The 14,717-nt window shown below is 39.3% G+C and overlaps 1 protein-coding gene across 1 annotated transcript in view; it reads right to left on the bottom strand.

Moving 5' to 3' along the window:
* Positions 1 to 10,463, bottom strand: part of LOC308605032 (protocadherin-8-like) — a gene marked incomplete at both ends in the record, with an annotated part of 93,084 nt that extends 82,621 nt beyond the window's left edge. The window contains 1 exon segment of the mRNA XM_081214699.1: positions 10,382 to 10,463. Coding sequence (XP_081070825.1) covers positions 10,382 to 10,463 — 82 coding nt within the window.
* Positions 10,464 to 14,717: the final 4,254 nt, after the last annotated feature.

Genomic DNA, 14,717 nt, shown 5'->3' with positions numbered 1-14,717 from the left:
TTCAAATATTAATTCAGTTAATTCCCTCTGGGTTCTCGCCTGAGACAACCACATTCACCACAAATTTCTCCAGATTGTTATCTAATTTTGGACAGGTTAAAATGCCACTTCTTCCAGGGTTGTTTGCAAGTAATAAGAAGGAAACTGACCCTCGTTGAAGACTTTGCCAGGGGCTGAGATAGACAGTCCTCATAAAGCCACAAGGAGAAGGTACTGTGCTCATTCACAGAGTTTGCCTAAGACTTTGGGAGAAGGAAATTAAATCCTAAAGTCCACACTCACGGTCACATTCTGGGTGGGAGTTACATAGGAGCCATTGAAGGCGATGGGGTTTATTTTACAGAGTGGACTACACATGCTAGAAAAGGACTGCCTGCTCTACTTACCCTGCAAGTCCTTTCCAAGTTCCTGGAATGTCTCTGTGAGCCCTGCACTCAGTACCCCTACATCTCACAGACATGGGCCTTGCCGTGGGATGGCACACTGTGCTAAGGGAGCACTTAGGGGGGCACATAATCTAGCCATCAGATATCAAGGATGGCTTCCCAAAGTCCAAGGTATGACCTGAACAAATGAAAAGGCATTGCATAACCAGGCCCAGAGAGCCTTCATTTTCACTATACTTGCCATTTCCCTTGAGTTGAAGGTCTGGGGGTGGAGGGATAACTTTAAAAGTCCAGTGGCAGATGCATCTCTTTTGATTTGTCCTGTTCTGAATTTTCTTTAATGAGGCTAGAAATCTCACTAGTTTCTTATCCCAAGAAGGTTCTTTATGGCATTCCCCAGCTCCTTTTCGGAGTCAGCATGAACTTTCTGGCTGTCCTTAGCAGAGGGATGCAAATAGAACCCACAAATCTCTTACCCCTGTGCAAATAGATGAAGTTAGGGTCAGCTGAGTGCCCTCTGGGTGAGAAAGAGAGATGCTTATTTCAGATTCACTCATAAAGTTGGAACCTGTCTGAACAACAAACTGTCCTAGGGAAATAGCATCTTTCTCTATGGATACGGCACAAGGTCAAGGGGGCTAGGCTAGGGCATCCCATGGACCAAAGTTGAGAGTAGGGTAACATGTCTCTAGGTCACTGTCAAGGAACAAAATACAGGGGTTGTTCAAAGATGTAGTATCCTAAGAATTTTTAAATCAGTCTAAAAGCAGATATTCTGAAATCTAAGAATATCTAATCCTCTTACAGAGGCTTCAGAGCAGAACACCCAGGCCAGAAACATGCTGCCACATTTGTTCATGGATATGTTAACAGCTGCCACCATCCTCTAAACCACTTTCTTTCTAAGCTACTCGGATCCACTGGGATCCACACTTTATAAGGCCTCACAGCAACCCTACACCCTGTGTGTCTGGAATGAAGGCAAAGAGAAATAACTTCCCTTCCTATCAAAGAGTTTTTGAGAGCACATATTATTTGGGAACACAAAGATAAGAGAGACATGGCCTTTCCTCCCTAGAATAGCTCCTAGAGCCCAAAGTAAAAGACAGATTGATAACAATAATTGATAAACAATCCAGGCCCTCATTCATTCATTCAACAAACATCCCTTGCTCAGTTTGGAGGTAAAAGCTTATGCAAAGTCATACATGAGTGCAGAGATGCCATGCTGTACCAAGGAGACCCAAAAAGAAGTAGGAAAAAACTGAACAATCTAAGCTAAGGAAGGATTCTAATGTGTGCTTGCCCACCCTGCTTAGAAAGTCCTTATATCAAGGGGAAAGTGAGAGTTCGGATGTTTGTAGTTAGCAGGGAAGAGAAGTGGTATTTATTCAGCACTTTCCTTATAAATCCTGGAGCGGTCCATGAAGACTGTGAGGATTTTGAGAGCAAGAACCGTGTCCTACTCAACCCAGGATTCCAGTACTTGATATAGAATAGTTAATTAATATGTATATATTTTTTAAAATCTTTGCCAATATGATTTTAATAGATCTTTATTGAAGTATAATTGCTTCACAATACCGTGTTAGTTTCTGTTGCACAACAAAGCAATCAGCCATATACATACACATGTCCCCATATCCCCTCCCTCTTGAGCCCCCTTCCCACCCTCCCTATCCCACCCCTCTAGGTCCTCGCAAAGCACTGAGCCGATCTCCCTGTACTATGCTGCTGCTTCCCACCAGCCAACTATTTTACATTCCGTAGTGTGTATATGTCGATGCTACTCTCACTGCGCGCCAGCTTCGCCCATCCCCCCCAAGTCATCAAGTCCATTCTCTATGTCTACCTCTTTATTCCTGCCCTGCAACTAGGTTCATCAGTACCATTTTTTTTTTAGATTCCATATAAATGCATTAGCATACGGTATTTGTTTTTCTCCTTCTGACTTACTTCACTCTGTATGACAGACTCTAGGTCCATCCACCTCACTACAGATAACTCAATTTCATTTCTCTTTATGGCTGAGTAATATTCCATTGTATATATGTGCCATATCTTCTTTATCCATTCATCTGTCGATGGGCACTTAGGTTGCTTCCATGACCTGGCTATTGTAAACAGTGCTGCAATGAACATTGGGGTGCCTGTGTCTTTTTGAATTATGGTTTTCTCAGGGTATATGCACAGTAATAGGATTGCTGGGTCATATGGTAGTTCTATTTTTAGTTTTTTAAGGAATCTCCATACTGTTTTCCATAGTGGTTGTATCAATTTACATTCCCAACAACAGTGTAGGGGGGTTCCCTTTGCACCACTCCCTTTCCAACACATTGTTTCTAGCTCTTTTGATAATGGCCATTCTGACCCGCATGAGGTGATACCTCATTATAGTTTTGATTTGCATTTCTCTAATAATTAGTGATGTTGAGCATCTTTTCATGTGCCTCTTGGCCATCTGTATGTCTTCCTTGGTGAAATGCCTACTTAGGTCTTCTGCCCATTTTTTAATTGGATTATTTGGTTTTTTGATATTGAGATCCATGAGCTGTTTGTATATTTTGGAGATTAATCCTTTGTCTGTTGTTTCACTTGTAAATATTTTCTCCCATTCTGAGGGTTGTCTTTTTGTCTTGTTTATGGTTTCCTTTGCTGTGCAAAAGCTTTTAAGTTTAATTAAGTCCCATTTGTTTATTTTTGTTTTTATTTCTTTTACTCTAGGAAGTGGGTCAAAAAAGATCTTGCTGTGATTTATGTCAAAGAGTGTTTGTCCTATGTTTTCCTCTAAAAGTTTTATAGTGTCTGGTCTTACATTTAAGTCTTTAATCCGTTTAGAGTTTATTTTTGTGTATGGTGTTAGGTAGTGCTCTAATTTCATTCTTTTGCATGTAGCTGTCCAGTTTTCCAAGCACCACTTATTGAAGAGGCTGTCTTTTCGCCAATGTATGTTCTTGCCTCCTTTGTCATAAATTAGGTGTCCATATGAGCATGGGTTTATCGCTGGGTATTTATCCTGTACCATAGATCTATATTTCTGTTTTTGTGCCAGTACCATAGTGTCTTGATTACTGTAGCTTTGTAGTATAGTTTGAAATCGGGGAGCCTGATTTCTCCAACTCCGTTTCTCTTTCTCAAGATTGCTTTGGCTATTTGGAGTCTTTTGTGTTTCCATATGAATTGTAAGATTTTTTGTTCTAATTCTGTGAAGAATGCCAATGGTAGTTTGATAGGGATTGCATTGAATCTGTAGATTGCTTTGGGTAGTATAGTCATTTTCACAATATTGATCCTTCCAATATAAGAACATGGTATATTTCTCCATCTGTTTATGTCATCTTTGATTTCTTTCATCAGTGTTTTATAGTTTTCTGAGTATGAGTCTTTCACCTCCTTAGGCAGGTTTATTCCTAGGTATTTTATTCTTTTTGTTTCAATGGTAAATCGGAGTGTTTCCTTAATTTCTCTTTCTGATTTTTCATTGCACAAATGCCAGAGATTTCTGTGTGTTCATTTTGTATCCTGCAACCTTACCAAATTCATTGATTAGTTCTAGTAGTTTTCTGGTGGCATCTTTAGGATTTTCTTTTTTTTTTTCAAGCCAGAGAATGTAATCCTTTAAGAACAACTATTTATTTATTCATCCACTGTGCTCCAGACACCATTTTAGATATTGGAGATGGCTGTGAATAAAACAGGTAAACTCTTTTTAGTCTTGAGTCACACAAATAAAGAAACATATTCTCAAAGCAAGGTTAAGCAATTTATGTCCTTCAGTCAGCTTTTTGTAGACCCCCAATGTCATCTTCACTCTGTAGTTTTTCTCACTCTGTGGTTCTCTTTTATCTCTTTCCTTTCTTTCTCCATCACACTGTCATGTGATGGATCAGAGGCTTTGTGGATAGATAGATAGACCTTGATGGAACTTTGACGTAGCCACAGCTCAGCTGTTTAACTAAAATCAAGATATGTTAAACTTCAGAACCCCAGTTTCCTCATTAAAAAAATAGAAACAATAAAACCTATATCACAGGATTGTTACTGAAGAGTAAATAAATAATGCAGGTAACATAAATAGCAACATAATCATTTTGCTTTTATCTCTACCAGATTTTTGGTGCATTTTGAGGCAGAGCCTCTTTATTCTTGAGGAATACTCTTCTGTGCACAGGTGTTTATGAATTATAATATTACTGTTCACAGCCTGAGCCAAGTAGGAGATTCATAAAACAACAACAACTCATTGACTTTACAGTAACGTGGGTCTTTCCCATACAGACAAAACCCTGGTTTTGGGAACATATAGGAAGACAACTCAACACTGATATTGATGCTGCAAAAATATTTCAGTGTTAAATTTTTCACTTAAACACAAAGTTAGTAACATCAATTGGGACTATATCCCAAGGGAATTTTAAGATGGGAATTTCTTACTTTCCACTTAGAAGTAGTAATACACATAAGCACATTTAAAAGCTGTGGCAGAGAAAAACAATAGTCATTCTATTATCATGGCTTAGAGACATTTATTCGTATTGAGATACACACATATGGTAACATAATTATTGATACCATTTAAGTGTTTCTTATGTTTCTGATTTTTTAAAAATAGAATTTGTATGCCTCATTATTACAAAGTAAGATATATTATATTCATTTACAGGTAGAATAAAGACTCAGCAAGTTGAGGCTGCCCATTAGAGAAGCCCGAGTCAATGTCTCAGTAGATGTTTCAATGTAGGTAGGATGCTAATGGCAACTAGATCTTGATCCCATATCTTTTTTTTTAATTTAATTTTATATATTTTTTATACAGCAGGTTATTACTAGTTATCTATTTTATACATATCAGTGTATACCTGTCAATCCCAATCTCCCAATTCATCCCACCACCACCACCACCACCCCCGCCACTTTCCCCCCTTGGTGTCCATACGTTTGTTCTCTATATCTGTGTCTCTATTTCTGCCCTGCAAACCAGTTCATCTGTACCATTTTTCTAGGTCCCACATATATGAATTAATACACAGTATTTGTTTTTCTCTTTCTGACTTACTTCACTCTGTATGACAGCCTCTAGGTCCATCCATGTCTCTACAAATGACCCAATTTTGTTCCTTTTTAATGGCTGAGTAATATTCCATTGTATATATGTACCACATCTTCTTTACCCATTCATCAATCAATGGGCATTTGGGTTGCTTCCATGACCTGACTATTATAAATAGTGCTGCAATGAACATTGGGGTACATGTGTCTTTTTGAATTATGGTTTTCTCTGGGTGTATGCCCAGTAGTGGAATTGCTGGGTCATATGATAGTTCTATTTTTAGTTTTTAGTTTTCTAAGGAACCTCCATACTGTTCTCCATAGTAGTTGTATCAATTTACATTCCCACCAACAGTGCAAGAGGGTTCCCTTTTCTCCACACCCTCTCCAGCATTTGTTATTTGTAGATTTCTGATGATGCCCATGTTAACTGGTGTGAGGTGATACCTCACTGTAGTTTTGGTTTGCATTTCTCTAATAATTAGTGATGTTGAGAAGCTTTTCATGTGTTTCTTGGCCATCTGTATGTCTTCTTTGGAGAAATGTCTATTTAGGTCTTCTGCCCATTTTTGGATTGGGTTGTTTGTTTTTTTAATATTGAGTTGCATGAGCTGTTTATATATTTTGGAGATTTAATCCTTTGTTGATTCATTTGCAAATATTTTCTCTTATTCTGAGTGTTGTCTTTTCATCTTGTTTGTAGTGTCCTTTGCTTTGCAAAAGCTTTTAAGTTTCATTAGGTCCCATATTTTTGTTTTTATTTCCATTACTCTAGGAGATGGATCAAAAAAGATCTTGCTTGATTTATGTCAAAGAGTGTTCTTCCTATGTTTTCCTCTAAGAGTTTTATAGTGTCTGGTTTTACATTTAGTTCTTTAATCCATTTTGAGTTTATTTTTGTGTATGGTGTTAAGGAGTGTTCTAATTCCATTCTTTCACATGTAGCTGTCCAGTTTTCCCAGCACCAATTATTGAAGAGACTGTCTTTTCTCCATTGCATATCCTTGCCTCCTTTGTCATAGATTAGTTGACCATAGATGTGTGGGTTTATCTCTGGGCTTTCTATCCTCTTCCATTGATCTATATTTCTGTTTTTGTGCCAGTACCATATTGTCTTGATTACTGTAGCTTTGTAGTGTAGTCTGAAGTCAGGGAGTCTGATTCCTCCATCTCCCTTTTTTTCCCTCAAGACTCTTTTGGCTGTTTGGGGTCTTTTGTGTCTCCATACACATTTTAAGATCTTTTGTTCTAGTTCTATAAAAAATGCCATTATTAATTTGATAGGGACAGTGACAGTTTGACTTCTTTTATTCCAATTTGTATTCCTTTTATTTCTTTTTCTTCTGTGTTGTGGTTAGGACTTCCAAAATTATGTTGAATACGAGTGGTGAGAGTGGATATCTTTGTCTTGTTCCTGATCTTAGTGGAAATGCTTTCTGTTTTTCACCATTGAGTATGATGCTTGCTGTGGGTTTGTCATATATGGTCTTTATTATGTTGAGGTATGTTCCCTCTATGTCCATTTTCTGGAGAGTTTTTATCATAAATGGGTATTGAATTTTGTCAAAAGCTTTTTTCTGCTTCTATTGAGATGATCATATCGTTTTTATTCCTTAATTTGTTAATGTGGTGCATCACATTGATTGATTTACGTATATTGAAGAATCCTTGCATCCCTGGGATAAATTCCACTTGATCATGGTGTATGATTGTTTTAACCTGCTGTTGGATTCCGTTTGCTAGTATTTTCTTCAGGATTTTTGCATCTATGTTCATCAGTGATATTGGTCTATAATTTTCTTTTTTTGTGATATCTTTTTCTGGTTTTGGTATCAGGGTGATGGTGGCTTCGTAGAATGAATTTGGGAGTGTTTCTCCCTCTCCAATTTTTTGGAAGACTTTGAGAAGGATCAGTGAAGGATCATCTGTGAAGCCATCTGGTCTTGGACTTTTGTTTATTGAAAGATTTTTAATTATGGTTTCAATTTCATTACTTGTGATAGGTCTGTTTATATTTTCTATTTCTTCCTGGTTCAGTCTTGGAAAATTGTACCTTTCCAAGAATTTGCCCATTTCTTCGTGGTTGTCCATTTTATTGACATATTGTTGTTTGTAGTAGTCTCTTATAATCCTTTGTATTTCTGCAGTGTCAGTTGTGATTTCTCCTTTTTCATTTCTAATTTTATTGATTTGCATCCTCTCCCTTTTTTTCTTGATGAGTCTGGTTAAGGATTTATCAGTTTTGTTTATCTTCTCAAAGAACCAGCTTTTAGTTTTATTGATCTTTGCTATTGTTTTCTATTTCAATTATTTCTGCTCTGATCTTTATGATTTCTTTCCTTCTACTGACTTTGGGTTTTCTTTGTTCTTCTTTCTCTAGTTGTTTTAAGTGTAGGGTTAGATTGTTTATTTGAGATTTTTCTTGTTTCTTGAGGTGAGATTGAATTACTATAAACTTCCCTCTTAGAACTGCTTTGGCTGCATCCCATAGGTTTTGGATCATCGTGTTTTCATTGTCATTTGTTTCTATGTATATTTTTGTTTCTTCTTTGATTTCTTCAGTGATCTCTTGATTATTTAGTAGTGCACTATTTAGCCTTCATATATTTGTGTTTTTTACAGTTTTTTTCCTGTAATTGATTTCCAGTCTCATAGCATTGTTGTCAGAAAAGATGCTTGATACAATTTCAATTTTCTCAAATTTTCTGAGGCTTCATTTGTGACCCAAGATGTGACCTATCCTGGAGAAGGTTCCATGTGCGCTTGAGAAGAAAGTGTATTCTGCCACTTTGGGGTGGGGGGAATGTTTTATAAATATCAATTAGGTCTATCTGGTCTATTGTGTTATTTAAAGCTTGTTTTTCCTTATTTATTTTCTGTTTGGATCATCTGTCCATTTGTATAAGTGGGGTGTTAAAGTCCCCTACTATTATTGTGTTACTGTCAATTTCTCCTTTCATGGTTGTTAGCATTTGCCTTATGTATTGAGGTGCTCATATGTTGGGTGCATAAACATTTATAATTGTTATATCTTCTTCTTGGATTGATCCTTTGATCATTATGTAGTGTCCCTCCTTTTCTCTTGTAACAGTCTTTATTTTAAAGTCTATTTTGTTGGATATGAGAATTGCTACTCCAGCTTACTTTTGATTTCCATTTGCATGAAATATCTTTTTCCATCCCTTCACTTTCAGTCCGTATGTGTCCCTAGGTCTTAAGTCAGTCTCTTGTAGACAGCATATATATGGGTCTTGTTTTGTATCCATTCAGCCAGTCTGTGTCTTTTGGTTGGGTCATTTACTCCATTTACATTCAAGGTTATTATTGATATGTATGTTCCTATTACCATTTTGTTAATTGTTTGGGGTTTGTTATTGTAGGTCTTTTTCTTCTCTTGTGTTTCCTGCTTAGAGAAATTTCTTTGTCATTTGTTGTAAAGCTGGTTTTGTGTTGCTGGATTCTCTTAGTGTTTGGCTTGTCTGAAAAGCTTTTTGACTTCTCCATTGAATCTGAATGAGATCTTTGCTGGGTAGAGTAATCTTCGTTGTAGGTTTTTCTCTTTCATCACTTTAAGTATATCCTGCCACTCCTTTCTGGCCTGCAGAGTTTCCACTGAAAAATCAGCTGATAACCATATGGGGGTTCCTTTGTATGTTATTTTTTGTTTTTCCCTTGCTTCTTTTAATATTTTTCCTTTGAATTCGATTTTTGTTAGTTTGATTAATATGTGTCTTGGTGTGTTTTTCCTAGGGTTTATCCTGTATGGGATACTCTTTGCTTCGTGGACTTTGGTGACTATTTCCTTTCCCATGTTAGGGAAGTTTTCCACTATAATCTCTTCAAATATTTTCTCAGATCCTTTCTTTTTCTGTTCTTCTTCTAGGACCCCTATAATTAGAATGTTGGTGAGTTTAGTGTTGTCCCAGTGGTCTCTGAGATTGTCTTCAATTCTTTTCATTCTTTTTTCTTTATTCTGCTCCTTGGCAGTTATTTCCACCATTTTGTCTTCCAGCTCACTTATTCGTTCTTCTGCCTCAGTTATTCTGTTATTGATTCCTTCTAGTGTATTTTTCATTTCAGTTATTATGTTGTTCATCTTTGCTTGTTTGTTTTTTAGTTCTTCTAGGTCTTTGTTAAACATTTCTTGTATTTTCTCAATCTGTGCTTCCATTCTATTTCCGAGATTCTGGATCATCTTTACTATCACTACTCTGAATTCTTTTTCAGGTAGATTGCCTATTTCCTCTTCGTCTATTTGGTCTTATAGGTTTTTACATTTCTCCTTCATCTGTGACATATTTTTTTGCTGTCTCGCTTTTTTTTTTTTAATGAGTGGGATTGTGTTCCCGTTTTACTGCTTGTTTGGCCTTAGCCTTCCAACACTGGAGTTTGTAGGCTATTGGGTAGAGCTGGGTCTTGGTGCTGAGATGAGGACCTCTGTGAGACCTCACTCTGATGAATATTCCCTGGCGTCTGAGGTCCTCTGTTAGTCCAGTGGTTCCGACTTGAAGCTCCCACCACAGGAGCTTCTGCTCAACCCCGGGCTCATGAACCAGGATCCTGCAAGCTGCATGGGGTGGCAAAAAGAAAAAAAAAAAAGAAAACAATAACAAAGTAAAAAATAAAATTAGACTAGGAAATTAACAGATACGTTAGAAGGAATGTAAAAATAAAAATATAAATGAATCAACAACCGGAAGGTACATCAGTACCTCAATAGTAAAAAAGAGGAGGAGGAAAAAGAAAAAAAAAGTGGTGGGGTAGGCCTTGGCTGTGGAAAGCAGAGCCTAAGCAAGGGTGAGCTTTGGGTGGTGGGCGGGGCCAATGCTCAGGACCCACAGGGCTGAAAAAGACCCTCGGGTCTGTGGGGGGTGGGGCTTAGGCTCAAGGCACAGAAAGGACCCAGGCGTGCCCCCATCCCTGGTCTCAGAGGGCAGGGGACTGGCCTGGGAGCTCAACAGGCTCCCCGTGCTGAGTGGACAGGGCGGTTGTCTTCCACTCCTCCTCCATTCCTTCCAGAGGGCCCATCCCGACTGCCTCTCCTTATGTCTCCAGCCTCCCTCTTATGCACCCAAAGACCCACACAGCCTGGAGGGGTCTCTGGAGCACAGGGGATTGGTCTGGGAGCTCAGCAGTCTCCCCAGCCCCAGTGGACCAGGCGATTGCCCTCCACTCCTCTCCCACTCTTCCAGGAGAGTCCCTCCCACCTGCCTCTCCTGATCTCCCCAGCCTCAGGGGTGCTGATCTTGTCTGGCCTACACTCCTCCTCCCCCCTTAGTCCCCTTATGTCCTACTAATTCACTCTGAGGTTAATCCCATCTCCTTGGGTGTCAGATCCCCCACCAGCAGCTGGTAGGCTCCCTAGTTGTGTGGAGATGCTAACTCTGTGTCTTCCCACACCGCCATCTTGACTCCTCCAATTAATATATTTTTAACTGAACTAATCTGAGATATTCCACTTCTTGGGTTTTTTTTTTTTCTAATTTTACATGTGGCACTATGGGCCGAAAAACAATAAAAAGTAAATGCATAAATTCTTAGGAACTAATAAATCTACTAATACCTTGACTTTAAAAGTATTCTTAACTCCTTTTCTCTAGTCTTTGTAGAGGGAGAAGGCTGAAACATGGGTTTAGGTTTCATTTTTATTTTTTTTAAAGTAAGTTATTTCAACTGTCTTGAAAACAAGGTCTGTGAGGTTGCAGAGGGAGAAAGAATCAGAAATCCGGAGGCAGTAGCTGGTCCGTGGGTGTTTGTTATACGTTTGTTCTGAACGTTATCATGAGTGCAGAAAGGGAACGTCAAGGTTTCCAAATCAATAAGGTTTCCATCAAGTCTCATCTCTTTGGATTTACAGGATGATTTAGTAATTCTCCTTCTCAAGCTGACACATCTTGAGCAAATGAGGATGATGACTGGTGTCTTAGCCCATTAAGCTCTTTATAAAAGCTGCTGGTCTCCTGTGAGGTCAGCTTTCTTCCCAAATGTAAGAGGGGTGAAAGGGCAAACATTCCTTCAGTGCCTCCTGAAGACAAGGGAAAGTTCAAGTTGTGTCCTCATCCACCTTAGACTCCTCCTCTTCTTCAGCCAGGTCAGCTGGTGGGGGTCATGGTGGGCTCCACCAGGACAACATGGACAAAGGAATGTGCCCAGAGGTAACTCTGTGAGCATCACACGGATCCTGCTGTAACCTGGGAAGCACCTTTCCAGCAGGTAAGAAATCAGTGCATTTCTCAACAATGAAAAGTCTTTGAATGTGCTGCTCAAGCAGCCCAGGCTGACCCTGGGAAGCCGCTGTTACTCATTCCTCACAGTTCCTGAGTCTTGCCAGTTAATAGAAGACACTCTCCAGAGACATGTGCCATCACTCCTTATTTGGTTTCAAGGATCTTGATTGCAACCCAGAGACTCAGAATTTAAGAGGAGGAAAGGGTGGAGGGGAGAGAGAGCCAGCAGAAGACACACGGAGAGATGCAGATGCAAAGAAAGAGATGACAAGACAGAAGGACAAGCCAAAGACAAAATATAGATGTTGCCTAGTGGTAACAATATTTTTCAAAGCCGAGCTGATTACTATTTTCTTTGCAGATGTGTTAGTTACCGGCTTCTAATGTCACTGATGTGGCTTGCCTCATATTCTAAGGGCCGACAATGGGTATTTCCTGAAGGACCCACTGAGTGGAGGCGAGCCTGGGTTAGGTCAGCAGATGTACTGAAAGGAGAGGGAAGATGCTTTTCAGTTTGGAGAATTAGTTCCAGGAAGGAGGGTGGTTATCCAGGGAGAAAGACATAAAGCCCTTCCTCATAAAGGCAGCACACATTTAGAGCTGACTCCAAAGAAGAATTGTCAGATAAAATGTTCGTGGGAAATAATTTGAAATTAATGGAGAGAAAATAAAGTCTTGTCTTGCTCATTAAGTCTTCTTTTCTCCTATTTCCTTCATTCTTGTTTGTGCCTCTGTTCTTTGCATGGGAAAAAATAAAAAATAAAGACTCACCATGTATCCAGCAAAAAGAAAAAAAAAGAGTAATTTCCATAATATATTATTGCATCAGGAAAATTTAAATTTGGTGTTACAAATCTTTTTCATTCACCAACTATGCTGTCAACTTGAAGAACAACTGTTTGATTCTTTCTACTTATCATGTGTGAGTTTAATTAATCACAATGGAATCCTATTAAAACTATTTTCCAACCCAAGAGGCAACTGTTTCCTATAGCACGATGTTTCCTTCTAACAAGGATGACACTAAAAAGGAGAAAACATTAAAACCCTGATGCGCATCCTAATGAATTCCACGCAGAGTAGTTATCTTAAAATAATGGAGTTGGGCTTCCCTGGTGGCGCAGTGGTTGAGAGTCCGCCTGCCGATGCAGGGGACACGGGTTCATGCCCCGGTCTGGGAAGATCCCACATGCTGTGGAGCGGCTGGGCCCGTGAGCCATGGCCGCTGAGCCTGCGCGTCCAGAGCCTGTGCTCCGCAACAGGAGAGGCCACAGCAGTGAGAGGCCCGCATACTGAAAAAAAATAAAAATAAAAATAATGGAGTTGAGATATTAATTGCACTCATGTTTATATTTGCATCCTTTTTTTTTTTTTTTTTTTGCGGTACACAGGCCTCTCACTGTTGTGGCCTCTCCCATTGCGGAGCACAGGCTCCGGACGCACAGGCTCAGCGGCCATGGCTTACAGGCCCAGCCACTCTGCAGCATGTGAGATCTTCCTGGACTGGGGCACGAACCCGCGTCCCCTGCATCAGCAGGCGGACTCTCAACCACTGTGCCACCAGGGAAGCCCTGCACCCTACTTTTTTAAAGCCCTTTTATTTTGCTAAATGATTTGAATAATGAAGTAGGAGAGGTTACATGCCCTGCTAAATAAAGATGGGTTCCACCATGCGAAAGGAGGAAAAGTGAATCTGGGAGGGAAGACTGGCTAATTTAATTTCCTAAAGTAGGTTTTATACTTTAGGAAAAAACCTACCTCAGTTGATAATGGCTAAAATTGCTCTGTGAAAGCCATCTTTCCAGAGTCAGAAAATGTTACCCAGACACTTAAAAAAAAGCATGTCCAAGAGCCTTCTTTTCCTCCCTGTGACACCCATTGGCTGTCACAGAGAAACCTCCAGCTCAAGCACCAAATCCTGTATAGAGCAATTTAGACAGATGTAGCCTCCGGCCTCTTATTTAAAAACCTTGTATACAATAATATACCATCCAGCCACACTTAGGATGGGAGAGACTGCACAGTAGGAGGTGGAGGGGAAATCTCCCATAAGGCCTTAGATAAAATAGACATTCAATTAAGAATTATTGCCTGATGAATGAATGAGTAGGTGAAACTGTCAGGGCTCTTAGTCACAGGATGGGGACATTGCCCTCTCCATTCTTTTTCCTGTCCCTGTTCATCAGACACAGACCAAGAGGAAATAGACTCACATTTTCCCAATGAAAATTCACTAATGTAGACATTGGGAAAATATTGCATTCCTCTCACAGAGTCCAGCCAAGAATGATCCTGTCACATCCTGGCAATTTATCAGAGGAGAGAGGATGGTGGTGTTCTCTAGTTACATAGTGCCCTTGTGAGAAATTTATCTTGGGTCTCAAGACTTAGAGTTATTGTTCTTCCACAGAGCAAGATTTTATTATATGGATACTAATAATTGTATAAACTGATCAGGTAGTCTTTGCTTGAGCTGCTGGCAAGCTCAGAACAAGTCCTAGAGCCATCCTCTAGTACCTGTACTACCCCAGGCAGGTGGATGATGTACTAACCCATCTTTGACTTTATCCCCAGGCAACTTTTTTTTTAACTGCAGCTTATTTGTTTCTTTATATATATATATATATATATATATATATATATATATATATATATATATATATATTAAAGCTTATACAATGTAGACTTTGATAATCCATCAGCTCTTTCTCTATGGAGAAAGAGAAAGGAAAAAAGAATGGAAAGAGATCAAAGGACATAGAGTTGAGTCAGATGTTATGAAGCTTTCCATCATCCAGAAACACTTGTGGCTTTCCCATAGAATGCCAAACATCGTCCTAACTGCTAGAGAGTTCACAGTCTGATGGAGAAGGCAAATGAGAACACACAGATTATTATAAAGCTTAGAGTGGTGCTATACAGCCATGAACAAGGTACCACAGAGGAGAGTACCACTAACTCTACCCAGGGAATTACTATCGGCTTCACTAAGGTGAGAAGGTAAAGAAGGGAAGAAAGGGTATTCCAAACAGGAGGAAACCAGCACATGCAGAAG

Source organism: Mesoplodon bidens (assembly GCF_964165515.1).
Source record: "Mesoplodon bidens genome assembly, chromosome: 17".
NCBI lineage: Eukaryota > Metazoa > Chordata > Mammalia > Artiodactyla > Ziphiidae > Mesoplodon > Mesoplodon bidens.
Note: the sequence above shows the minus strand (reverse complement) of the source record. Positions and strands in the feature narration are given on the sequence as shown.